We start from the raw sequence: 25,815 nt of genomic DNA on the forward strand, positions 1-25,815 counted from the left end.
CTTTCTATATGTGGAGTATATTGTCCAAAAGTTGTCAAATGTGCAAATCTAACAGTGCAATGCTATGAAGAATTACTCCAGTCTATGCCATTAATTAAAATTGGAGCAACCATGTATGGGATTATATTGGAAGTTTTATATCCCTCATGTGTCAGTAAAATAAATAATCTTTGTATGGATCTTATGAGTTCTAAGAAGAATGTTAAGACTTGGTGCAATCAAAGTGCTATGCTTTCATAAAGTATTTGCTCATGACAAATTCTCAAAGCTATGTTTTCTGTTTGATGAGAACTGTCATTTGAAATTTCCATTTTGTGTTATATCCCAGGCAGAAGTTTTACCATTATTGTAAGTCACAGCTATTTATATACTTAAGTTCAGTCAAGTGATAGAACTTTTTCTTCGATGTAGTATTATTGTATGCAAATAGATGGATGTAAATAAATAACATAAATTTAATAAACCATCTCACCACAGATAGAAGGCTAGGATGATCCCATCACACAGACCGCCTCATTTTACAGATGTAATTTTATGGGGCTTGTTATATAGGAAGGTTTAGTGCATTTGATTCTTCCACTTATAGTCTGAAGTTATCAACTCCAGGTAATCAACTCCCAGATCTGCTGGGAATATTTACAAAATTCTCTTTAAATTTTACTAGGGATGGGCACAAATCTGGAAAATGTGGATCAGTTTGTGGCATGCCTAATTTGCAAACCATGAACTGTCATGAACTTTTAGGGGCCAAATGGGTTTCATGATGTGATAAAATGCCTCCCCACAACATGGTAGAGACACCAAACTCATCGGCGATCTCTGGCTGACTCTGCTCTACCTGCCTTCCAAGTTTGGTGAGGATTGGAATTACAGAGTCTGAATTATGCCCCCCCAAGAAGGGGCCCCCCAGGAAAGTGCTTTCTGGAAAAATGACAGGCAGTCATTTTGACAAGTGCAGGTTCAAGAAATTCAGGAGTGTATAGAACAGGTTCTGTGCAAGCTAGAGAGTCACAGGGGAACTCCCCCAGATACAAGTCCTCCAAGTTCCACCCCCTTTTCTTTGAACTATGGTAAATGTTTACATTGAGTGGAAAGTTTGTCTGAAAATGTATCCATTCATGGGCATGAACCTCCATGGACAGCTTGAAAGTTCATGGAAAGTTTGTGCCAGTTGATCTGTCACAAGTTTCATTTCGTAAACCATGAAATGGCCAGAATTCATCATGAACTTTAGTTTGTGTGCTGGTTCATGCCCAACTCTAGATTTTACTATCCAATATTAGATTTTAGGATTTTGAACAAAAAGGCCTATCATTGAAATATTTTCTAGCTTTTTGTTTGTTTCTCTGTTGTAGTACATGAATACCCTTTCACCTAGGGTACACAGTTCATAAAAAATATAGAATCATGGGATTTTTTAACAAATGTACTGTTCTTTATGAACTCCATGGAGATAGGGAGAAATTTTCTCCTTACTCTTTGGGGTCTACTTTTCACAGTTATGTAGAAATTAATGGAAGTTTGTTGAAAGGAAAACCTAGGAGTAAGAGAGAACAGATCCCAATCAAGACTTCTGTATGACTTTCTAAACTGTGGTGTGCTATTGCTAACTTTGTGAACTGGTCCTTGGTTTCTGAATGTTCTTAAGCTTACAGTATGGAAATTAATGTGGTTAGATTATGTTCATCTGCCACTTCAGCAATAATTATATTTAGGCTAGCCTCTATAAAAATAGGTCTAGAAAAGTAATTTCAATTTATTTGTTGTTTGTTTCATGTCAGAAGACAGATGGGTAAAAACAAAATATACTGGCTAAATAAGTACTTGGATGAATGAAAACTAATGGTGGGTTTGACCCTACTGACTCAAGAATGAAAGTAACTCGTGTAAGAAGATCTGGTAAAACCACTGCTGTGAGTCAAGAGGACATCATGAAAAATGTGCTACAAATACCTATGGTTTGAAGTGGAAGAGAAGAATTGGGTGAAACTCTCTCAGAGCATGAGCACTGAGGAGACAATCTGGTCAAGTTCTTTCTTCTCATTAACCCCTTCCGGGTTATTTGGCACTTTGTTCATATGGTCCCTATGCCTTAGCAGAGGGTTTTCAGGGAACTGCTGAAAAGAGCAAGAAGAAAAGAGCAAGAAGATTTTCTTGTGCAAGCTTCTGCTTATGTATCTATAGGATTGAACCCAAAGTGGATCTCATATTGCTAATTTTTAAAATACAGAAATAAAGCAAAATAATAGAAAAAATGAATGCATTCATTCCTAAAATAGCATTGTTTTGTAGTTCCAGGAAAACCTCGCCTTGTGATTAGCCATACACAAATGAGTACAGCTCTCATTCAGTGGCATCCTCCTGCTGACACATATGGTCCCCTGCAGGGATACCGCTTGAGGTTTGGCCGAAAAGACATGGATACCTTTAAGATGCGGGAATTTACTGAGAAGGACGACCACTACACAGCCACAGATATCCACAAAGGGACTTCCTACGTCTTCAGGCTTGCAGCTAGAAATAAAGTGGGCTTTGGGGAGGAAATTATCAAAGAAATTTTAATTCCAGAAGATCTACCAAGTGGATTCCCTCAGAACCTACATGCGGAAAGTGCCACTTCATCATCAGTCCTGTTAACTTGGCAGCCACCCAATTTATCAGAGAGAAATGGAAATATCACTAAATATACCCTGTTCTACAGGGACATCAATGTGGCACATCATCCAACAGAGGTCCTTGTTGTTCCTGCTGATACTATTATGACACTTTCGGGCTTAAAACCAGACACTACATATGATGTTAAAATTCGTGCATACACAAGCAAAGGGCCTGGTCCATATAGTCCAAGTGTCCAGTTCAGGACACTACCTGTGGATCAAGGTAGGATTTGTCTGCCTTGTTTTTAAAAGGAATTTCGGTCTTTGGATATCGATTTTTTGAAGCTGTAATTAAAACTGACCAAACCATCATAAAAATAGTTTCAACTAACACCAGAGGTAAAGTATGTAAATCTTCATGTGTTTTGGATTCATTAGAATTCAGTTATCCTATATCAGGCAAGTCTGGCTGATGTCTGCGCACTAATTACAGGTAAGAAAAATATAACATTCTGTGTTGTCATTTGCAAGAATAGGATGTGGTTTTTAAAAGCAGGTAGGAGAATTGTCAAATGTATTGATAGTGGAATGGGAAGGGATACAAAGATCAAGATGTACTTTAAATACATTGCTTTTCATTTTCCAGCAGTGTTTGCAAAAAATTTTCATGTCAAAGCTGTAATGAAGACATCAGTATTGCTCTCTTGGGAGATACCAGAGAATTATAACTCTGCTATGCCTTTCAAAGTAAGTTGTTTTGTAATTCATGAGACATACAAGTAAAAAGAACGATGGCTAAATAGTTTAAAACTTGCTAGAAATGCCAATCGCACTGATAGGTTTCCCCCCACTTTTTGCGAGTCCTAGGACAACTTTGGGAGAAATTGAAGCATATACAAAACTCAGTTTCCTATCAAACCTAAACTTATTTGATTGATTGAACAACATAGTTGGTAAGCATTTAATATTGTATTATTCAGCATTTTGATAGAATGTATAAGTATAAACATTTTCATTATGTGTAAGAAAAACTGTAAATGTACCCAGTTCTTGAGGGAAAATTTGCAAACCATTGCACTCTATGCTGTCATAGCACATGTATATTTAATTCTGTAGTAAACAAAAGAAAGTGTATTTGAACAGAAATGTTCTCATAGAATCACAATAGCTAAGACCCCTCATATTTGGATATTAAGCTAGAATGTATTATCATTTAATGTATTATAGCTTATGTAATTTATTTTATAAGCATTAATAATATATTATTTATATTTCAACAAAAGCATCTTGAAAAATTATTTATATTTCAACAAGAACATGTCGAAAATAGTGCTCTCAAGAATTTTCCATTTGTTAAGAAAGTCCTCAGACATTTCAGGGTATACAATTTGAGCGCGAGCATCCTTGAATTAAAAAGCATTTTACTCAGTCTAAAAAGAAAATCATGCGAGTTTCACTTTCAGTGTTCTCCCAATTTTTCCAGTTTTTTTCCAGTGGCCGCACAAAAGGCCATGCTGGGGGGAGAAAACATTTTCCCTGATTTTTTTTTTCTGTTTGTTTTTTCCCCTCGAGCTCTCATAGCTATAGCCTCCTTGTGTGAACTAACTATAGATGTGTGTACTCTTAGATTAGTTTCCTTTGTTTTGTTCTTTAAATTATTGTAAAAAATTGAGAGTGCTTTTCTAATGGATAGAATAATATGATGAAGTTTATATAAAGAAATTTTAATATTCTGGAGTCCTAGATTAATTTATTTTGTTTTGTTCTTTGTCACACATATTAGATAAATCAGGGAAAAAATATAAAATTTATTTCAATGAACTTCTTAGAGTCAAGGAGACTTTATATCATGTTGAAAATTCCATTATAATATGATTTCCCCCTTAACATTATCTTGTGGTGAAGCTTTCTTGTTAATTTGCTACATGTGATCAAAATTATATTTAACTAGTAATAAGGCCTGTTGTGAAGAAAAATACAATGAGTTCTAGAAGGAGGCTCTGAGTGAGTGCCCCCCATGCTGTCTTCCCACCCACCCTCCACCTCAAGGGGAGTTAATCTCTGCCGTCTGGAGAGCAGTTGTAATTCTCAGTGATCTCTAGCCTTCACTGGAGATTGGCAACAGTGGTTTCCTAGGAAGAAATAGCATTGTACCTGTCTGAGGTCCCACCCCTCCTCAAACCCCATCCTCTCCAGGCCCCACCCCTTAAATCTTCAGAAATTTCCTAACCTGAAGTTGGCAGCTGTGAAGCCCTAACTCCTATGCCATAATAGCTGTCATAGGAGGGCTGCTGCTGAAGAGTAGCAAGCAGCCAGGCATAAAGTAGCCAACTCCCAGGTGGAGCCTGAAGATCTCCTGAGATCACAACTGAACTCCAGACAACAGATGTCTCTCCCCATTCTGGAGACAATAACTGCTTTGGAGGGTGGACTGTATAGCATTCTATTTACTGGAGGCCTCTTCCTTTACTGATAAAAGCAGCCTGGGTCGCTTAGCAACAGCTTCTGGCTAGCACTTCCCAGGCAGCAGCCATGGCCTCTAAGGAAACACTCCCAGTGCGGCCTGGCCTCCCTGGCTATTTTTGTGGCCTTTGGAGGCTGCATGTGCTGGCAGGCTTTTTGTGAGGCCACAGTAGCTCTGCAGCTCTTTCTGAGGCCGGTTGACAGGACACAAAGAAGAGCTGGAGATGTGGCTGCTTTTGGCAGGTTGTTCAACTTTCCTGGGCCTGCAGTGGGCAGGGGAGAGCAGTCAGCCCATGCAAGGCCAGAGGGGGTGATGGATGTGTGATGAGACAATAGTTGATGACTGACAGGCCCATCCAGTCCCAACAAATCAGGTTGCTCCATTTTGCCACCATGATATGGGTTTTATTACTAAAGGATGAATGTCAAGAAACAATTCAAAACAAACTTTTTATTTTTATTTTAAAGTGTGTTAAAATAAGCCTATTCTCATACTACCACAACTAGAACTAATATTTCTTAACTGATATCTCATACGGGTTAGTTTTGTTCAAGTAAGTAATGAAGGAGAACCACTGTTCAGATAAATTATTATTTGTATATGTGCTTTCCCATAGTTCTTTACATGTGAGTTTCTTCATTATCATTGTATACAAGACGTTTCTTATCCCACTCTTTCTTTGAGTGAAGCAACAAAGATACAGTGACTAATCCTTGAAAAAGTTCTAATGAATTTCTTCCCCATATTCTTGAATAGTCTTTAAAAAATTACCATTGGATCAAAAGTAAATTCATATCCATTATTTTTCCCCAGAAAGTGTCAACATGTATGTATGTGTTACCAGATACGCTTAAAACCAATCTCTGACTGAATGTATCTAGAGATAATTCTCCCTTGCATTTAAAAAAAATTAATTAGAGTGCAACACAGCAAATATTTCATTAAATATTGTTTTTTATTAAGAGTCTAAAGAATATTGACCCACATGGCATATATAGCTATGATTCATTTAAAATATAGAGGATCAGACCTCACTTTCCAATGACATAGTTGTGTTCAAATCTGGGACCCAAGGTACTAGGGATGTCTATTAATGATGATATATAGTTTATATACAAAAATTCAGCATACCGACTGTGTGTTATAGAAAAACTAGATACTATTCAGAAGGGACAAATGTGTTCCAGGTTAGCCCTGTATCATTTAATCAGCACCCAGTTGTCCCTGGCAACAGAAATGTTTGGCATGGCAAGTAGTGTCTGGCTGTGGAAAAACTGCAGCTGCTATTTTTTCTGGCTGATTGTCACTTCTTTTTTCACTAAAGGAGTGTGCAGACTGAAAAGTTGAGATGTCCTGCTAAATCCCATGAAGGACATGAGACAATGTGCTTCCTTTACGCAGGTTCTTAAGAGAAAAAGAAGGATATGCATCTTCCTCCTTACTCAGCTGCTTTGCATAAAGAGACAGAGAGATTCCATTTCCCCATTATTCCAGTTGTTGTAATATATGCTCCCTCTCTCAGTTCTTGTGATCCTTTCCACCAACAGCCCTCATCCAAATCCAGCCAGAGCCCTGCTCATCCAGACCAGTGTGACAGGTTAGGGCTAAAAGATATACATCCTTATACTCTCCTATAAGATAGTTGAGTGTCTAATATTGCAGTGACCTGTGCAGAATGGCAGCAGCTCTTGTTATGGCCAGCATGTCTTAGGAAACAGCATGAATGAAGCACAAATGGGAGAATAGGATAGGATGGAGGACATATTGTTGCTGCTGCTGTAGCTCCAACTAGCAGTAAAACAAAAACTTCTGCAGCAGGAAGAGGTGATGTTCAACTCTGTTTTTTTGGCAATACTGGGGGAACAAAGTGGAGTAGAAAAGGATGAAGTGTTTTTGTTTGCTTGTTTTGCAATAGAGCTGAGAAATGATAGGTGTAAGAAACAGAGGGAAAGTAAGCAAGGCTGCAAGAAAGAGCTACAGAACCCCACTACAAGGTATTCTGTTCTGCAAACAAAACTTTTTTTAGATTTTGAAAAGAGGACTCCAGTTTATTCTGGCAACAGTCTTCCAGATTCTACTAACCATCATCTCCACTCCCCTCTTCTTGCTTGTTGTTCTAGCCTACCATTCATTAACCTATCTTTATGCCTTCTTTCTTTTGTGTGTCCAGCCAACCCATCCACTTTTTTCTGGCTTTCATTATGTTTCCTAGATTAGTAGCAGATCTGATGGGGCAACTGTATGTATTTATTCATATCTCAATTGTAAAAGTGCATTTTTACTGAAAATAATGAATTAATATAAGTATAACAAAGCCCTATCCCCTTTCATTGCCCCCCCAGTCGGAATGAAGAGACTGACACAGTGTGTTGGATAAAAAACCCGGGCCGCTTTATTGAAACATAACTTGAACGATAAGGATGGCAAGAGGTATAGGCCTGCCAGAACAAGCCCTGGGGTCAAAACACAGGACCCCGCCTTGTCCAGAAGGGCGAGCCACCCTGCCCCCAGCACACAGGCCACTACCATCTGACTGGTGCTGAGCGGCCTGGCCCAAACTCCACCTCCACCTCTGTCGGCATCAATCACTCAGGAAAGATCCGCCCAGGTGAGGCTTTGTCGTGATCTGCACTCCCAGCATTGAGCCGTGTAGCCCATCTACCGTTCATACAGACCACCTGCACCGCCATAGGTGCTCCCCTGAAAAGGCTGTAGCCAATACCTCATCCTGCCACCGCCAATGCCAAGCCTCTGCTTAGGCATTAGCGCTCCAACGGACGACCCAGAGCCGACCGCAACCCCAGCTGTAGCTCGTTCAATAAAGGCCCGGGTATCCAGCTCAAATGACCAAAAGAAACCCATCCGACCAAATAATTAATAACCAATAACTAGCAGGGATGGGACCTGAACGGGACAAGCCCTGGGGTCACCACCTGACCCCGCCTTGTCCAAAGGGTGAGCCACCCTGCCCCCAGCACAAGCCCACCGTATTCGGGTTGTAGCTGAGCGGCCAGGCCCCCAGCCATTCTCCACCTGGGCTAGCATCAATCCCCGATGGAGAGATCCGCCCAGGTGAGGCTCTCAGTGATCTGCATTCCCCGCACTGAGCCGTGTAGCCCATCTGCGGTTCATACAGACCACCCGCACCAATGGTGCTAGGCCATAGGTGCTCCCCTGAAAACGTGGGAAGAACTTGGTCCAACCCCCCTTTCCATGGCCTTTAGCAAGGCCCGGTTCCTTAAGTCTGGCCCATTGAATCCCCCCGTGATAAAGGGCAGACCGCCAGACCCTATTAGCACAAATTTCCACCCACACCATGATGTGGCTATCTGGCATGATGGCCCGCAGATCCACCAGCTCTACCACCCATGGAACAACAATGGCCTGATCCTCGGCCAGTGTATGTCATGGCGATCCAGCCACTCAACAGTTGCCTACATGCTGGGACCCGGCTGGATGCCCGTTGGCATGCGATCTCCTGGCCCGCAGGGCCGCCCACAGATGAGGCTTCCCCTCTCTCACACGAGCCCCAGCACCTGAAAAACAGAAAAAACAGTCAAAACCATACAAAATCATGCCTGTGGGCCATCCATTGCACACGTGCCCCCATGCACTCAATGAAAGACCAACGTGCAAATGGTGTATCAGGCGCCGTCCCGCTGACACTTCTTTATATCCACCCCCAGGGGAAAGCCCCTAACGTGGGTACTGGCAGAGGGCCCTGCCCTCTGCACGCTCCTTAGTTATTTTATCCCTAAACACGTGCTCAATCTCCCCTTACCGAACAAAGTTTAGGAGGCATACAAGGGACCCAAAGTCCTAAATACAGGATCCTAGACCCATGGGTAAGCTGTCATCAAATAGCCCCTATCTAAAATCACGGGGGGGGGGGGGCGGGAAATGCAGTACCACCGCCGCAGCCCCATTAGGCTGGTTCCCCTTTCCCAAACGGCTACAGGTTACTTACACCCCTGAGGTGTCCTGGCCCGACCTTTTTTTGGATCTTTCCCAAACTGAGGGGCGTATGCCACCCCCATAGCGGGAGCTCATATTTAAATTCCTATGCCTTTCAGGAACAGACGCCCTTAATCGTAAATCCCCGCATAGCAGCCGGGGCTAACCCCCCTGGCCTGCTGCACAGCGGCACCCATGCAATCTGTAGTTTATGCACCATGTGGCCGCCATCGGCCCTATCACATGAATTGTGCTCTGCCGGGGGCCCAGACTACAACCAAAGCTGATACTTAAGCGGGCCCCAAGGGAGCCATGGGTTGCCCGCCAACCCACTCCTAAAGGCCCCATCGTATTGCGACCACATCGCTCCTGAGAAGTCAAAATATAAGCAGTGTGTATGTCGCCACCTCGAACAGGGCTGCAGGCCGTAAAGGTTGCCCCCTAGCAATTACACCAACCTAGATCAGGAAACCGGGCAACCAATTGGACCAAGTCCTATCACCTTTCCCCGTCTTGGCCTCTCATTCTCCTTGTCAACTAGGTCCACGTTTTATCTTCTTACCACTACTCCAGAGAGGGGCGAAACCCGGCACGCATTTGCTCCCACAAAATCGTATCCCAGGTAGCCGCACAAATTGGTCCCCCCAAAGGCCACACCAAATCACCTTATGGGAAACCGTGGAAGGGAACGTCCCCATGAGGAAAAAAGTAACGCCATGCGCCCCACAGATAACCCAGCCAATCTTGCTGCTGTAACCACCAGTGTTGCCCCCGCAATGGCAGCTCACCTGGCACTGCTTGAGAAGCAGGGCGCCATGCTACGATGCCCTAACCACGGTCAGGGGGGGGAACTGTGTGGCGGCCTAACCGCTCTGGCCTGTCAACTGGGATGCCCGTCCAGTTACCATGCAGCCCCTTCACAAGGGGACATCTGCTGCACCCCTCTGCCTCCCTAATCATCCCTCTAGCCTTGAAGGCCCGCCAAAACTGGGCTTCTGTGCCCAGCCGCCCGGGGAACCGAGTTGCTGGGCCCACAAAAAAGGGGGGGAGCAGGAAAGCAACATATGACCCAATAAAGCTGTTTGGGAGGCGAAGCCAGCAGATGTGCACTGGCCCACTGACTTAGCTTTGCCTTCCTTCTGGTTGAAGACAACCACCGATTTATACCCCACCCTTTTCACTGTATCAGAGGCTCAGAATGGCTCACAAACCTCTCCATCCTCTCCCCCCACAACAGACACCCTGCAACGTGGGTGGGCTGGGAAAGCTCACACTGAAGCTACCCTTTCAAAAGGATGGAGATATTGGATTTATATCCGCCTCCATTCCAAAGAGTCCCAGAGCGGCTCACAATCTCCTTTACCTCCCTCTCCCACAACAGGCACCCCGTGAGGTGGGTGGGGCTGGAGAGGACTCCCATGGCAGCTGCCCCATCAAGGCCAACTCCTACCAGAGCTATGGCTGACCCAAGGCCATCAAGGAGGTGCAAGTGGAAGAGTAGGGAATTAAACCCGGCTCTCCCAAAGTGGGAGGCCTCCAGGCCCTACCTGGAGGCTGGCAACCCTAATTGCCTGCCTCTGCATAACAGGTCTGGAATTCCTCAGCGGTCTCCCATCCAAGTATTAACCTGAGCAGACCCTGCTTAGCTTCCATGATCTGACAAGATCAGCTAGCCTGGGCCATTCAGGTGAAACGATAATAGTCCACACCTTAACCACTACACCAAACTTGCTCCAAAGGAGACTTTGAACATATAAACATATAAAGCTGCCTTATACTGAATCAGGCCCCCGGGTCCACCAAAGTCAGCACTGTCCGCACTGACTGGCAGCGGCACCCATGGACTCAAGCTGAGGCTGGGAGCTGAACCTAGGGCCTTCCACCTACCACGCAGATGCCCTGTAGCCGGGCCACCGCCTCTTTCCGAGGCTGCGAGCGGAGGGGGGGGCTACCACAACTCAAATGCAGCCCGCACTCCTCAGGCCACCACTCCAGCGCAGCTGCCATGGAGGGGAAGGGAAGGGGGGGCGGGGGGCCACCCGGCCTCACCGCGTGCACCCCCGCTCAGGTTCCCCTCAGCCCCGAACAAAATCACTTCGCTACTCATGTGCTAAAGAAAAGCTGATTCAGTGCCGTCCCGGGCTGCCCCCGAACTGCTCCTTGCAGCCCCAACCACGCCACGTTGAGAAGGGGCCTGCGCCGCGCCGGCTTGCAGCTCGCGCACACAAGCCTCGGCCCAGGCGACACCAGAAGACGCGGCTAATTAATAGCCGTTCAGCGCCGTCCCGAGCTGCCGCGAACTGCTCCTCGCAGCCCTGACCAAGTAACGTTGGGAAGGGACCTGTGCTGCGCCGGCTTGCAGCCAGCGCACACAAGCCTCGGCTCAGACAACGGCAGAAGACGTGGCTCTCCCTACCAAGAGCCACGAGAGAACTGCGTAGCACGGGCGGGAGCCCAGGCTTAATAGCCCTGACTCCACGCCCACTCCTTGGACTCCCGGATGTCCGGGAAGCCGGCGTCAGCCTCCCTCCTTCCGGGAGGGCAAAGCACGGCCCCCAGCCTATGACTGGCGTTGCCAGTGCGGCTGGGAAGGGGCCGATCTCTTTACTTAGCTGTACTCTGTTGAAACATTTTTTTCTGCAAGTCCAACTCTGATACGAGAAATTAACAGGATTGCGAGAAAAGGTATCAGCGAACATAGTACATGGAAGGGAGCAGGGTTTTACTAACTCTACTTGCAATCTCCAATTTAGTTCAACGTTTTGCAAGTAAACTTTACTTGCAATGTTCTGATGTTTTAAGTGATATATTGTCCCCAGTTCATGTTTTTACATTAATAAGAGCACACATGAATAAATATTTGTGAATCTATTGCGGTATCTCTAGGCAGTCAGTTTCTGTCCTTTACTGCAAAACTTGGAGAAACTTCAGATGACTTTCAGCAGTTAGTATATTGTAGTAAAATATATATATATATATATATAGTTTGAAGATAGCCTCCAGTTTCACCCATCCAGTTTAGCAGAATATGATTCCTTTGTCAGAAATTCTTTTTGTTACAATAAAAATTTTTATGCTAGCCTGTAGGACCTGCAGTGTGAACATCTAAGATCCTGTTTAAAAAAAACAAAAAAACTCACCCAATAACAGCAGCATTTTGAATTCAACCAAATATTTAACTTAAGTTGTGACAAGACTGTCAGAAAGCAGATATATTCCTGGATATTATAGCACAAGAAACAATAGCATCCATCCAAGCACAGTTAACAGGCCAAGCTATTTTATCCTTATGCAGGTCTGAAGATTTTTTATTGCAAAGGTATACATAAATATTAAGTACTAATAGAGCTTCCAGATCCTGATCAGTTTAGCATGCATGCCACTAACCTTAAATAGAAATTAAAAGAAAAACTTGATGATCTGGAGTCTTCAGAAAAGCTATGGTAATAATAATAGATAATATAATAGATTTTATTTATATCCCGCCCTTCCCGCCTAGGCAGGCTCAGGGCGGCTAACAACATGTCAATAAAACAATTATAGAAACTTTTAAAATCAGCATTAGTCTTAAAAACATTCTGTTTTAAAAATGACAAGAAATTAACAATAGGCATTCCTGGTGCTATTCTATCAGTTGACATGATGCCGAAAGTCACTGAAGTGAATCCATCAATCCATCAATCATTCAATCAGCAATCCGCAAAGGCCATCCTGAAAAGGATGGTCTTGCAGGCCCTGCAGAATTGGTCAAGACTCCGCAGGGCCCACACCTCTTCCAGGAGCTGGTTCCATAGGTGTGGAGCTACGTTAGAGAAGGCCCGTGTGCAGGTGTTCTGCAGTTTTGCCTCCTTTGGCCCGGGGATAGCCATCTTGTTCTTCCCCGCTGACCTCAGTGCTCTCTGGGGCTCGTATGGGGAAAGACGGTCCTTCAGGTAGGCAGGTCCTCGACCATATAGGGCTTTAAAGGTAATAACCAGCACTTTGTAACATACCCGGTATGTAACTGGCAGCCAGTTCAGCAGCCACTTCGGGAGCCCTAATAACAGCCTAGCCACTGCGTTCTGCACCAGTTGCAGCTTCCGGGTTCAGCACAGAGGCAGCTCCATGTAGAGGGCATTACAGTAGTCCAATCTTGAGGTGACCGCCGCATGAATCACTGTTGCCAGGTCCCGACGCTCCAAGAAAGGGGCCAACTGCCTTGCCCGCTTGAGATGAAAAAAAGCCGACTTGGCAGTGGCTGCTATCTGGGCCTCCATTGATAATGAAGGCTCCAGCAGGATTCCCAAGCTCTTGACTTGGTGCGCCGCTTTCAGCAGCACACCGTCAAAAACCGGGAGAGGTATTTCCCTCCCCAGAGCACCGCAGCCCACGCAAAGGACCTCTGTCTTCGTCGGGTTCAACTTCAACCCACTCAGCCTAAGCCAAGTTGCCACGGCCTGTAATGCCTGGTCCAGACTCCCTGGGACGCAGTCAGGTCGGCCATCCATTAGCAGATAGAGCTGGGTGTCATCTGCGTATTGATGACACCCAAGCCCATACCTCTGGGCAATCTGGGCAAGGGGGCGCATGTAGATGTTAAATAACATCGGGGAGAGAACTGCTCCCTGAGGCACTCCACATTCTAGGGTGCACCTCTGGGACAGCTCACTCCCAATTGCCACCCTTTGTCCCCGTCCCTTGAGGAAGGAGGAAAGCCATTGTAAGGCCAACCCCCTAACCCCTATGTCAGCGAGGCGGTGGATCAGTAGCTGATGGTCGACTGTATCAAACACTGCTGACAGATCTAACAACATCAGCACCGCTACACCACCTCGATCCAGGTGCCTCTGGAGGTCATCTGCCATGGCGACCAGCACTGTCTCCGTCCCATGGCCCGGACGGAAGCCGGACTGGCAAGGGTCTAGGATGGTGGAGAAACCTAAAGAATGACTGCATATGTTAATAATACTAGAAAAGAAAGACGGATGTTACATCTAAATCTACATCCAAATAACCCATCTCTGTATATTTGCATTCTGTTAATGTGATTTTTTATAGAAATACAGGTCATTAGAGTCCATGAATAATATTGTTTGCAGCACAAGGCAATGAGAATCTTTGACCTTCCCATGTACAAAGGCTGCTCATGAATCTTCTGTTCATGCAGTGGGTTCACTGGATCTAAGTCAAACTGATGTACCAACTAATGTTTCAAAGTGGATTTCAGATCACTGTTATTGTGAACTCACAGTAATTCTTGGTGTCTAATAGCATGCACTTCTTAGACAGCAACAGAATGCTGACTTGCAACAGAATATCAGTAGACTTCGATAAAAAATAAACATACTGTTGTAAAGCTTGGGCATACAAGAAGGCCAAATGTTGCAATATGTGCTTACAAGTCTCTGCTGGGCTCTATTGCACATAAAGGAATGGTAGATGCCATTTCCAGTATCCAGGAGACTTTTTACAGTTTCAGCAGTATGATTTTCCTGTTGAATAGCAGATACCAGTACGATTGAACAGTTGGTCTAAATGTGCCATGTGCCAAAAATACCAGTCTAGTTAATGGAAAGAGTCTATGTGGATCAGCACAAGTCAGAGGCTTGGTAAAAAGTGGATGCCAGGACTCCAATAAACATTACTTGCTCATCTTCAATTGCTATTCTCACTGCCCTGAAAAGTGGCATATCAATATATCATCTACATCTATCTGTATATTATCTGTATATTTATATATTAGATAGATGATAGATAGATAGATAGATAGATAGATAGATAGATAGATGATAGATAGATAGATAGATAGATAGATAGATAGATAGATAGATAGATAGATAGATAGATAGATAGATAGATAGATAGATGATAGATAGATAGATAGATAGAAAACATTGCAATATGTTGTCATACACCTGAAATTCAATGTCCTAAGAAATGGCATACTGCATTTGTTAATGCTAAAAATGGCACTCACTTTGCTGGACATGAATTCCAGAAATTTTGCCAAGGACCATGGCTTTCAATGTATCTCAACAAGTTCAGATTATGTAAATAAAATGGCCTAAATTAGGCTCGGGATAGTCAAACAGTGCAAAACAAAGACATACATTTGGGATTGATTCTTAAATTACACTGTTGAAATCCAGAACATTATCTTTACTGTACAGAAAATTACTACCTAAAATAACAATGCAGAAGAGATTCAGAACGCAGCTTCTTCTGCTAATGGATATAGCTCAGCAAGAAGTGAAATATTTGGATACATATTAAAGTCAAGGCATAAATAAGCAACAACTCTGTTATGCCAGAGGGTCTTAAGATATGGAGCCTTGAAGCCTAACAGTAATATGCACACACTAGGGCTGTGTGCTCAGTACGAAACAAGCTAAAAAAATATCTGATAAATATTTTCTTTGCCGGTTACCAAGTGGGCTGCTGATCCACCAATCCAAACGTGGCTGCTCCTAGGGTGGCCAGATCGTCCTGACCACCCGGGAAAGTCCCGCCCCTGCCCCCAAATTCCCGCCTCACGGGTTGGCTAACCCGGGACCAATAAAATCCCGGGTTTGCCAAAATCCTGCTCTCCCTAAGGCCCCGGTGCCTTCGGGAGAGCAGGCGGCCAATCAGGAGCATCCCCTCGTGGAGCCCCCTCTCTAGACCGTCTCACCTCCCCTCCCCGCAGCCACAACCTCCAAAACAAGCTGCAGGAAAGTAAGTCCAGAGAGCGAAAGTAAGTCCAGAGAGGAAAGGCAAGCACAGAAGCGAAAGTCACCCTCCGCCGCCGTTTCCTGTGCCCCAGAGGCGCTCCAGCCTCTTCTCCTCCTCGGGCCTCTGATTCGGAGCCAAGCCGGGGCGGAGCCGCCCATGCTGGGTTGACGCGGCGGCCGGTGGGCCATGGAAGAGCCGGGACGAAGGCGAGCGCCCCGACACAGCTGGCCCTGGAGCAGGTGTACTGGCTGGCCGGGGCACTGGGCTCGGAGCTGCAGCGCCTCTCGGACCTCTGCGGGCCGGGCGCAGTGGCCAGCCTGGTGACGCAGGTGGTGTGCCTGCTCGAGCTGCTGGAGGCTCTGGCGGCCGGCGTCGGGCCCCGCAAGCAACCCTCGCCACTGCAACAGGACGCGCCGGCCGGGGAGCAGGTTAGGCGGGCGGCCGCGATCGGGCCTGGGCAGGCGGCAGCGGGTCAGCCTCGGAGCCGAGGAGGATCCCCCCTCCGCGGGCAGCCTGATAGGGCGGGAGGGCTTTCTTGCCCGGGGATTGTTGGGCCGTTTGCGCAAACGCTGCGCACTGTCCTGAATGCAGAGGGGTGTCCCTTGGCAGGCAGCGTGACGCCGAACAAACTTTTTGTGCACGGTTTGGAAGGCCCCCGCAGTCACATGCAGCGTCCCGCGGCAGACGTGCAGGCGGACGGCCGGTCTTGCTCTGCAGCTGCCGAGGGCTCTGAGTTGCCGCCAAAGTCTGGCGCGATTCTGCAGCAGAAAAGGCCTCGGAGCAGCCGCGGGCGGTGGGCGCCTTTTCTCTTTGCCTCGCCAATGGAGGTATAAAGGGCTCTTTACTGCTTGTAGTAGTTGCATCCTGTGGCCTGATGCAACCAACTGGATTTCTGATGGCATTAGGGGATTTTCCTGCTGATATGGTTGCCATTTCTGTAAGTGTTTTGGTTGACCTCTGGAATGAAGAAATTACTGGGGCAACTGATATGATTGCTCTTAGGCACCCTCTCTCAGGTCTAAGAACCTAAGCAGCCCCTTGGTTTACTGATGGGCTGTGAACAATGCAGAGACAGCGGGGACTGCTAGATAACAATACAGAAAGGTTTGAGATAAATCTAACAAGGTATGGGGTTGAGCTCATTTTAAAGCCTACTCCTTGGCAGTAATGGTGGTGAAGAAACAATATTTATCTTCCACCACTGCATCCACACAGCATACACCTGTGGAACTCTTCCAGGTGGTCAGGAGCCTATTGGGATCCAGCCTATGCGAGGAAGTGGACTGTTATGGAGCCCACTGTGATCAATTTGCTAAAGAATGTGTGTATAAAGTCCCTTCTGTCCACTCTAACTTGGCAGTGACAGGATCAGACAGTAGGGCTGCCAGTTCCCCTCGTTGCTCCAGTGGGGGTATTTGAAGGGCATTCCAGGGGTAGATGGAGATGTTTAACAATGCACTGATGTCACCTGGAAGTGGTATCATCATGTTGAAGCTGCTGGGGGTGACACTAGTTTTTGGGTGAAGAAAAGGAAAGGTTCCCTGTGCAAGCACCAGTAGTTTCCACCTCTGGGGTGATGTTGCTTTCACAACGTTTTAATGGCAGACTTTTTACGGGGTGGTTTGCCATTGCCTTCTCCACTCATCTCCACTTTCCCCCAGCAAGCTGGGTACTCATTTTACTGACCTCGGAAGGGTGAAAGACTAAGTCAACCTGGAGCCAGCTACCTGAAAACCCAGCTGCCGCTGGGGATCAAACTCAGGTTGTGAGCAGAGCTTAGGACTGCAGTACTGCAGCTTTAACACTCTGCGCCACGGGGCTCTTTGGGTGAAACTCTTTGGTAAATTTGCCCTCAAACCATAGTGATATAGATGGCCAAACTTGCTTATCATAAAAACCACACAGAATAAATGTCAGATGTTTGAGAGCCGCAAGACATGAACAAATATTACACACATGACTTTATTAAAACTCTTAATATTTCCTTTGCACAAAAAGATAAAATACATATGTATGCACTTTAAAACATGACCATGCTAGGAGACTTTTTAAAAAACAAAAGCTGGGAATAACAGTCTCCATAAACCCAGCATAGGGAAAGTTTAGAGAATTGTTTTTTGGCACTAGTGGGAGAAGGAAATACACATGTACCATGTAAATCACTGATTTGCATTAGCATCATTATGCATCTCTCTTTGCCTTGACACCAAGGTTAGTAAATACATCTATTTTAAAAGCTATGAAACAAGGGGGAACACTGTGGCATCCTCTTTAATTCCATCTCTCATTCCAGTGACACCCTTGGCTCTTGCACTCTCTTTCCTCGCCCTAGGTCTCTAGGCAACCTCTGTGGTGGGGTAGAAGAGCTCACAAGTCTGCCTATGTCCTTCTCTACTTCACACATGGTGAAAGTAGTTGTCTGTGGGCCAGTGCTCAAAGGCTGACTGAGTTCCTGATGCTAAGCAAGCTTACTTGAAAATAAGCATGCATTAAGTTCCTCCTCAATCTCTGGGAGCCACACAAAATGTGTGAAAGAGCCGCATGTGGCTCCTGAGCCATAGTTGGCCACCCCTGCCATAGCGTTTTGCCCAAAACCCAGAACATCTCCATGTGATGTCCCTGTTTAGGAGTAGAGCTTTCCTTGCATCCCACCAGCCAGCTTGGTGTAGTGGTTAAGTGTGTGGACTCTTATCTGGGAGAACCGAGTTTGATTCCCCACTCCTCCACTTGCACCTGCTGGCATGGCCTTGGGTCAGCCATAGCCCTGGCAGAGGTTGTCCTTGAAAGGGCAGCTGCTGTAAGAGCTCTCTTAGCCCCACCCACCTCACAGGGTGTCTGTTGTGGGGGAGGAAGGTAAAGGAGATTGTGAACCGCTCTGAGACTCTTCGGAGTGGAGGGCGGGATATAAATCCAATATCTTCTTCAATATCTTCTTCTTCTGCAGTAGGGAGAAGCCCCCAAAACCAAGAGATCCCCACTTGGACCTGGGGGTCTGGAAAGTCAGTTTGGTGTAGTGGTTAAGTGTGCGGACTCTTATCTGGGAGAACTGGGTTTGTTTCCCCACTCCTGCACTTGCAGCTGCTGGAATGGCCTTGGGTCAGCCATAGCTAGGGTGAGCATATTTTGAAAAGCTGGGGCCGGGTTGTGGGGGACGGGGGGGGACGGACAAGGACATGTTTCCCGACTGATCACTTCAAACTAACATACTGTTAGCTTTATTATTTGAAACGATGTCACAGGAAGTGATGTCACTTCCTGTTTCCAGCGGTGGCATGACGTCACCGGAAGTGACGTCACTTCCTGTTTCATCATTCCCCCCTCAAGGTGTCCCTGGCTGGCCTGCAGATATTATGGCCACCCTACTGCTCCAAAAAAATTTGGGATTTTTCAGGGTCACCCAATAGCTAGTGTTTAAAAGGATTAAAAGATAAAGGTAGTCCCCTGTGCAAACATCAGTCGTTTCCGACTCTGGGGTGACATTGCTTTCATGTTTTCACGGCAGACTTTTTATGGGGCGACTTGCCATTGCCTTCCCCAGTCATCTATACTTTCCCCCCAGCAAACTGGGTACTCATTTTACCAACCTCGGAGGAATGGAAGGCTGAGTCAACCTGGGGCCAGCTATCTGAACCTAGCTTCCGCCGGAATTGAACTCAGGTCATGAGCAGAGTTTAAGACTGCAGTACTACAGCTTTACCACTCTGCGCCACGGGGCTCTTCCCTTTAAACAACTTCATTCGGCTTCAGAGTTCACTCGTGGTGCAGGTTTTTACAAGCTGTACCCTGAGTGAACTCTAAGCTGTGAGTTGTCCACTATACCGTATGGAAACCATTATACTCAATGGTTCCCGTAATTTGTAATTGAGAATTGAGCCAGTGGGGCTATGGGTGGGCTGTTTTTTTTTTTTTGGTTTTTTTTTTAGATATAGGCAGATTTGCAGCACAGCTGCTGGTGTCTTTCCTCAACTCCACCCCCCCCCCCCAGTTTAAAAAAGATTGGACCAGGGGTTCCAATTCTATGAGCCCCTCCATTGTTTCTAATGAAAGAGGGGAAAGCATTCAAAAGAAACACCATCCCTTTAAATTCCTTCTCCAATCTGCAAGTGATCTCCAAAGCAGCAAAACAAAGTTTGAGTCTAGTGGCATCTTTAAGATCAACAAAGTTTTATTCAAAGTATAAGCTTTCATGTGCATGCATGCTTTGAAGTTCATTCATGGCTTGGAGAAGGTATTTAATGGGACTATGTTCCTTTTAAATGACTTTTCCTCCTCCATTGGAAAATATGAAGAATGGGGGCACCTTTTTCTGGGCCTCAAAGTATTGGACCCCCTGGTCCAATCTTTTTTAAACTGGGGGTTTTATTTTTGTTTTAAGGAACAGCACCAGCAGATATGCTGCAGATTTGGTGCCTCCAAGTCAAAGAATAGCCCCACCAAGCCCCAGATACCCCTGGGTCAATTCTCCATTATAGCCTATGGGAAGGAAAGTAAGGGTGCAGTCACACTACACTAAATAATGTGTTTTGCTACTGGATTTTTACTGTGTAAGAATAGCAAAAATCCAGTTGCAAAATATATTACTTTGTGCAGGGTAAACGCACCCTAATTTGACATCCCCTCACAAACTGTTCTTATTATGTCATGTGCCTGGGCTGAGCTTTGACTGACATTGAAAATTAATTCTGGAGTTGAGTCCCAGATCAGATGAAGCTTTGCTTAGGCTGCCTGACTTGTCTTTTCAAAGTACTGACTCTTTGAGGAGAAGAAAGATGTTGATTTGTCCTCTCTCCAGTTACTGCTTATTCCTAGAAAATCTTGCAAGCTTTTAAACTTTGCATAATATTTGCTCTTTTTTTGTCTCATCTTCAGTCTTATTATTTCAAAACAAAATTAATGTTTGTTCCCATCAAGGCTCTTAACAACCTGTCACCTTCCCTGTCCCCACAAAAAGCCCTGACTGGAAAGAAAGGAAAAAAATCCCTCAACGACTATGGGATGTTAAAGTACATTCACAGTAAAGCTTCACTATATGAAAGAGAAATCGCTTAATTCCTTAAAATGTTTATATATGGAAACTCATTAGCCCTAAATGTTTAAAATTTGCAGTCCAGATATGATTTTTCTTTCCTCAGAATAATTCCAGGCCTGAGGGCATGTCCCTTGTAACTTAAATCATTAGTGGAATTTTATTTATTAATTGCCTTTCTAGCCCACCCTTCCTTGCACAGCAGGGCTCAGGGTGGGTTACAACAAAAATGTATACAATAAGTTAAAACAAAACACAATCTTAATAATATTTTTAAAACTATATAGCATCAAGGAATATATAAGATGGCAATCAGGGACAGTTAGTAAATTCCCCCCGCCTTAGAACTTTCAGTATTTATACCCAAAGAAGCAACCAGGTATTGGATAGGTGGCAGAGAATAACCAACAGACAGTGCCACATAGATAGCACAAAAATATTGTTTTTTAATCAAGGGTTCTAAATTGTATTCCACTTGTTTCAAATTGTTATACTGCTTTTGTGATTGTAGTGAAAGATAGGATTGTACCTTGTAAACTCTAGAATTTTTAAACTTAGCCAGATATTTGGTGGTGGGTTGTTTTTGTTCTGCAAAATATAATGTTGGTTTAAGTAACATTTAATAATCTTAAAATTGTTTGCTGATGAAGTTAGTTTGTTTGGTCTTGATGTTAAAGAGAAAATTTCCCCATGGTCATACTAGAATACCTTAAAGGAAACCATTTTCTCACACCCAATTATGCATTGAGTATCAGACTTAGAGTTTGGTTCTGCAGCTTACATTCCTAATTATAACAGTCTCAAGGCAGTTTCGTCAAACCAAATAGTTCCATGTAGGTTGTGAAAGCAATTGATTGACTTCTGAGTATACACCATATTTGTCTACTTTCAACCTGATGAATACCAGCTTGCATAGTGAAAACAAGAGTTGCCAGCTAGGGAATTATGAAATTTTGGCATCTTCATTGCTAAACAGTATCTAGATATTTGCACCCTGTATTGCTGAGAGGTATCCATGTGTAAATGAGACAGTGGTGTAAAAAAGATGGATTTTTATTTCTGAAGCACTGCGGCACATTTCATGACAAGCAGAATCTGTACAAACAAGGCTCGCTCCTATAGAACCAGACTACTGATCCTAAACTTCAAATGATCCCACCAAAATCCCAATTTAAACTGATGCCGAGGGGGGGAGCCAACAGAAGCTGTGCAGCTTCTGATTTGAATTAAGCTATTCCTTAGGAATGATGGTATTGTACATGTTTCAGTTCATCAAAGTGATAATAGACTATAAATCTGCTACAAGCAGACAGAAATAAATAGCAAGGTCATCAGAGAAACATCTGAATAGAATATTTGGAGACGGATGCAGTTTTTTATACAAGAGGCAACTGAAACAGCCCTGAAAATGGCCCTACCCCCACCCCCTGCCTTTTACAGATTGAAACCAAACCTAGAATGTTGCCATTGCCTAGAATGGCCACTGAGGGCTTCTGGTGTCCCTTGTATTATTTGGGGGGATGTTTTGGATCCGTAGAACTGTCCTCTCTGTTCAGGCTCCAGTCACAGGATTCAAGATCTGCAAATGAGGGTAGAATGGGCTATTAGATATGCGGATGACAAAATAATTCAAGCCAAGATGGGGGATAGAGTGTTGCAAAAGAGAACATCAGAATGGACATGACACCAAACATAGACACCCAATGAACAGAGACAAGTAGTAGACTGAACAGTTATTCCTGAATAGAAATACTATAGGAAGGATATATTGAAAGCAGGGTTGCTATATTAGACAAAGCACAAGATTCAATAAACTAGAAAATGTAAGAGGAATAACTATCCTTACTAAATTCCAGCAGCTAGAAATAGAGGCCCCCTAAATAATATTTTCCCTTGGCCAAAATTTTGAAGGTGGAGAAAGAAAACAGGGAGACAGGCAAAGGAGAGCTATTAATAATGTGTGACTTCCTACACTGACTGCAGCATGTCCATATTCTAGACACAAATTTCCAGATAGGATAAATTAATTCTGCCTTAATGCTGAGTCTGGAGATCTGAATATTATTAAATGATTAAGAACAGTGGCCATGCTGCTATAAAAGTCAAATTTTAAATAGGAAAGTGCCCCAAAAGTCAAACATAGCCACACGATTAAAAAAAAGTCTGACCAGCATATTACTAAAACATTAAGACAATCAATACATGTTTATTTAAATACATTAAAATCAGAAAATCAGGAAGAATGATACTTTTAGATAGCAGAAGTCTGAAAGGACAAGTAAAGGAAGATATTGAACAGAGGAAGATATTGGACAGACACAAATACTTGAACTATATTTCTCTGAAAAGGGCACCTGAAGAACAAAGTCTTTTAAAGGTACCAAGAGATGAAATTCTAGAGCTCACTGACAAATTAAAAAATAAACAATTTGCAGGGTCCATGTGGCACACTCACCTACCACCCACTCACAAAGTGAAATGTGGATTTTTTTTTCTTTCCTATGAAAAAGTGTGATTTGAACAAAGCTTGTATGATTGGATTTTGATGCTATTGAGGAAAAATCACTCACCTGTGGGACTTAACATACACACAGCACTGTCTCCACCTATGGACAGACTTCTTTAGTTTCCCTATTGTTGCTCTGGTTGCTAATATAGTGCAGCAGCAACAGAGCAGGTTTTCTTGCATTTTCCCTTCTCCCCCAGTCTCCAGTAAGAATCCACTCTCCCCTTGCAACACTGAAACTTCTTCAATTTTTTGCTGTTGTTTTTTTAATCACTAGTTAAATATTCTTCTGTCATCTTAATGTTACAACAGTAAGTTAACCAGGTTTGAATTCCCAGCTGTCATTGAAAAAGTAAGTCTCTAGATCAGGGATTTCGAACTCATTTATTACAATGGGCAGATCTGACTTAAAATACAAACATACTTGAAACATACTTGAAACTCTTTTGCTATTTTGTTTAAAATGGAAAAGTAGAGGAATAGTGAGACTTGGCAATGCAATTTTAAAAATAAAACATAAAAAAACACAGCAGACACTAAAAATATAAACTAAATATATAAAAAATTCTGGACCTAGGAAAACATAAAATGGCTAGGCATTGCAAGCTTCTCTCCCCCCCCCCCCAGTCTACTGAAATTGGCAATGGCTCTCCAATATAATATCCCCCTTTGGATGTGGATTCCCGGATTAGAGTACTCACTAGGCACCAGTTCTCACCCCTGTTCAGCAGAGACAAACTGGCATCAAGCTTTTGTTTGTAAGGAGACAACTCCAGCAAGCGACAGTTTCAACTGGTCATAGAATGCTGTAAAATAAAACTATTTTAGCTCCACTCCATTGAAATATATTGCAGCACAGACAAAGTTGCAAGGAAAGTATGGAATGGATTTTCCATTAATGTCCCAGAGTACTCTGTCTGGGCACAGAGACCTTAATGAAAAACCCACCCACCCACCCTTTTTTTTTTTTTGCAGCTTTGCAAGCCCAGAATTCCTTCCTGCTTCAACTTGCAAAGACAGGGCAGAAGGATCTGGGAACTTCAGCAGCCTTGGAGCTTCAAAGGGTAAAGATAGGAGGGGAAAGAGGGGGGAGAAAAGAGCCATGGGCCTGATTAAAGCCCAGGATGTGCTGGTTGAAGCCACCAGGCCATACGTTTGACACCCCTCCTCTAGATCGTTTTACTACAACAGAGATATAAAAGCATACTTCTGGAGATTTACTTTAAAAAAAATGAAAACTGAGGATTCAGAAGACCTAATTCACATATTGTTACAATATTATAACAATTTCTGCTAAAAAAATAATCATGGGGAAATGGCTGCCTTATAAGCAAGACTGGGAAAACCCAACATTTTCCACCCAGATGGCAGCCATCCAAGCTGTCCTGTGTCCTCTCCCAAAACTGTGTACCAAAGCAGGTTTGGGAAAGATTGGGGGGGAAGCCAAGGAGAACCTAGAAGTTACAGGAATTCTCCACAGTGCTACAGCATCAAACCCTTGACATGTAGAACAGCTCCTTGTTTAAACTGGGCTACTAACAACTGCATGTTTAAACAATATGTTGTATGGATAGGAAATCCTGTAGAGAGCACTTTTGCATAACTTGCATAACATTTCAGTACTGGCTAAAAATCAGACTCCTTACTGGGCAGCTGAAAGGAAGCAAATGTAATACTGTTTGTTTGTTTTTTAAGTCTCAATAGGGCAGAAAATTGTATGTCTATTAGGTTAATATCTATTCCAGATAAATTGATTAATAATGTATTATTAAGATTATTATTAGGATCTTCTTCAAAGGGAAATCCTTTATCAACAACTTTGTGTTCATTGATTGTTAACAACAATGCAATTGGAATGATTAGGTATTCATTATATACTTGAACTTTAAAACATGATTTTCACAAAGTCCTTTGCCAAGGACACCTGGCTTGTGTATCCAACAAGATCTATTCACAACAACAGAGCAGTATTTTTCTGTTTCCCATTGCCATTGCAATCTGCTGAGCCTCCTGAAATTTTGTTTGGGATCAGCAGCTTCACTGGACAGAATAGGAAGCAAAGTGGGAATCTACAGCAAGAAGGTTATTGGTGAAAAATGCTACCCCTTATTTCCAAGACAGAAGTGTTCTTGCAACTTCAGAACTGTGCAGCTGGATATAAGCTCCTGAATAATTTTAGCAGGCATTGGATGAAATTCCTCATATAGATTAATAATTGATTTAAAGTCAGTAAATAGAAGGGTGGACCAAATGAACAACTATTACAATTGAGGGAGAAAAAACTATGAGTTCCCCAGAAACTATATTACCAGCGCTTTTTTTTTTTAGCAGGAACGCAGTTCCGGCTGCCTTGCTGTCAGGGGGTGTGCCCTAATCAGTTGAGTTCCTGCTGGGCTTTTTCTACAAAAAAGCCCTGTGCAAAACAGTGGTGTTACCAGGGGTGTGGCCTAATATGCAAATGAGTTCCTGCTGGGCTTTTTCTACCAAAAAAGCCCTGTATTCCTATTTAATAGTAAGCAGATAGTAAGCCGCAAAATATGGAAGACGCATATTTATGGAAGACGCCACATTTTTCAGG

At 44.0% G+C, this 25,815-nt stretch overlaps 1 protein-coding gene across 42 annotated transcripts in view; it reads left to right on the plus strand.

Annotated features, from left to right (window-relative positions):
• PTPRD (protein tyrosine phosphatase receptor type D) overlaps nt 1-25,815 on the plus strand; it is a 1,753,725-nt gene that overhangs the window by 1,519,292 nt on the left and 208,618 nt on the right. For 17 of the 42 annotated variants that reach the window (XM_060237318.1, XM_060237320.1, XM_060237317.1 and 14 more), the window contains 2 exons: nt 2,293-2,880; nt 3,244-3,344. In XM_060237318.1, coding sequence (XP_060093301.1) covers nt 2,293-2,880; nt 3,244-3,344 — 689 coding nt within the window. The remainder of the gene's footprint in view (nt 1-2,292; nt 2,881-3,243; nt 3,345-25,815) is intronic. The other 25 variants (XM_060237319.1, XM_060237327.1, XM_060237359.1 and 22 more) reach the window with 3 other exon arrangements.

This window comes from Heteronotia binoei, chromosome 4, assembly GCF_032191835.1.
Source record: "Heteronotia binoei isolate CCM8104 ecotype False Entrance Well chromosome 4, APGP_CSIRO_Hbin_v1, whole genome shotgun sequence".
NCBI lineage: Eukaryota > Metazoa > Chordata > Lepidosauria > Squamata > Gekkonidae > Heteronotia > Heteronotia binoei.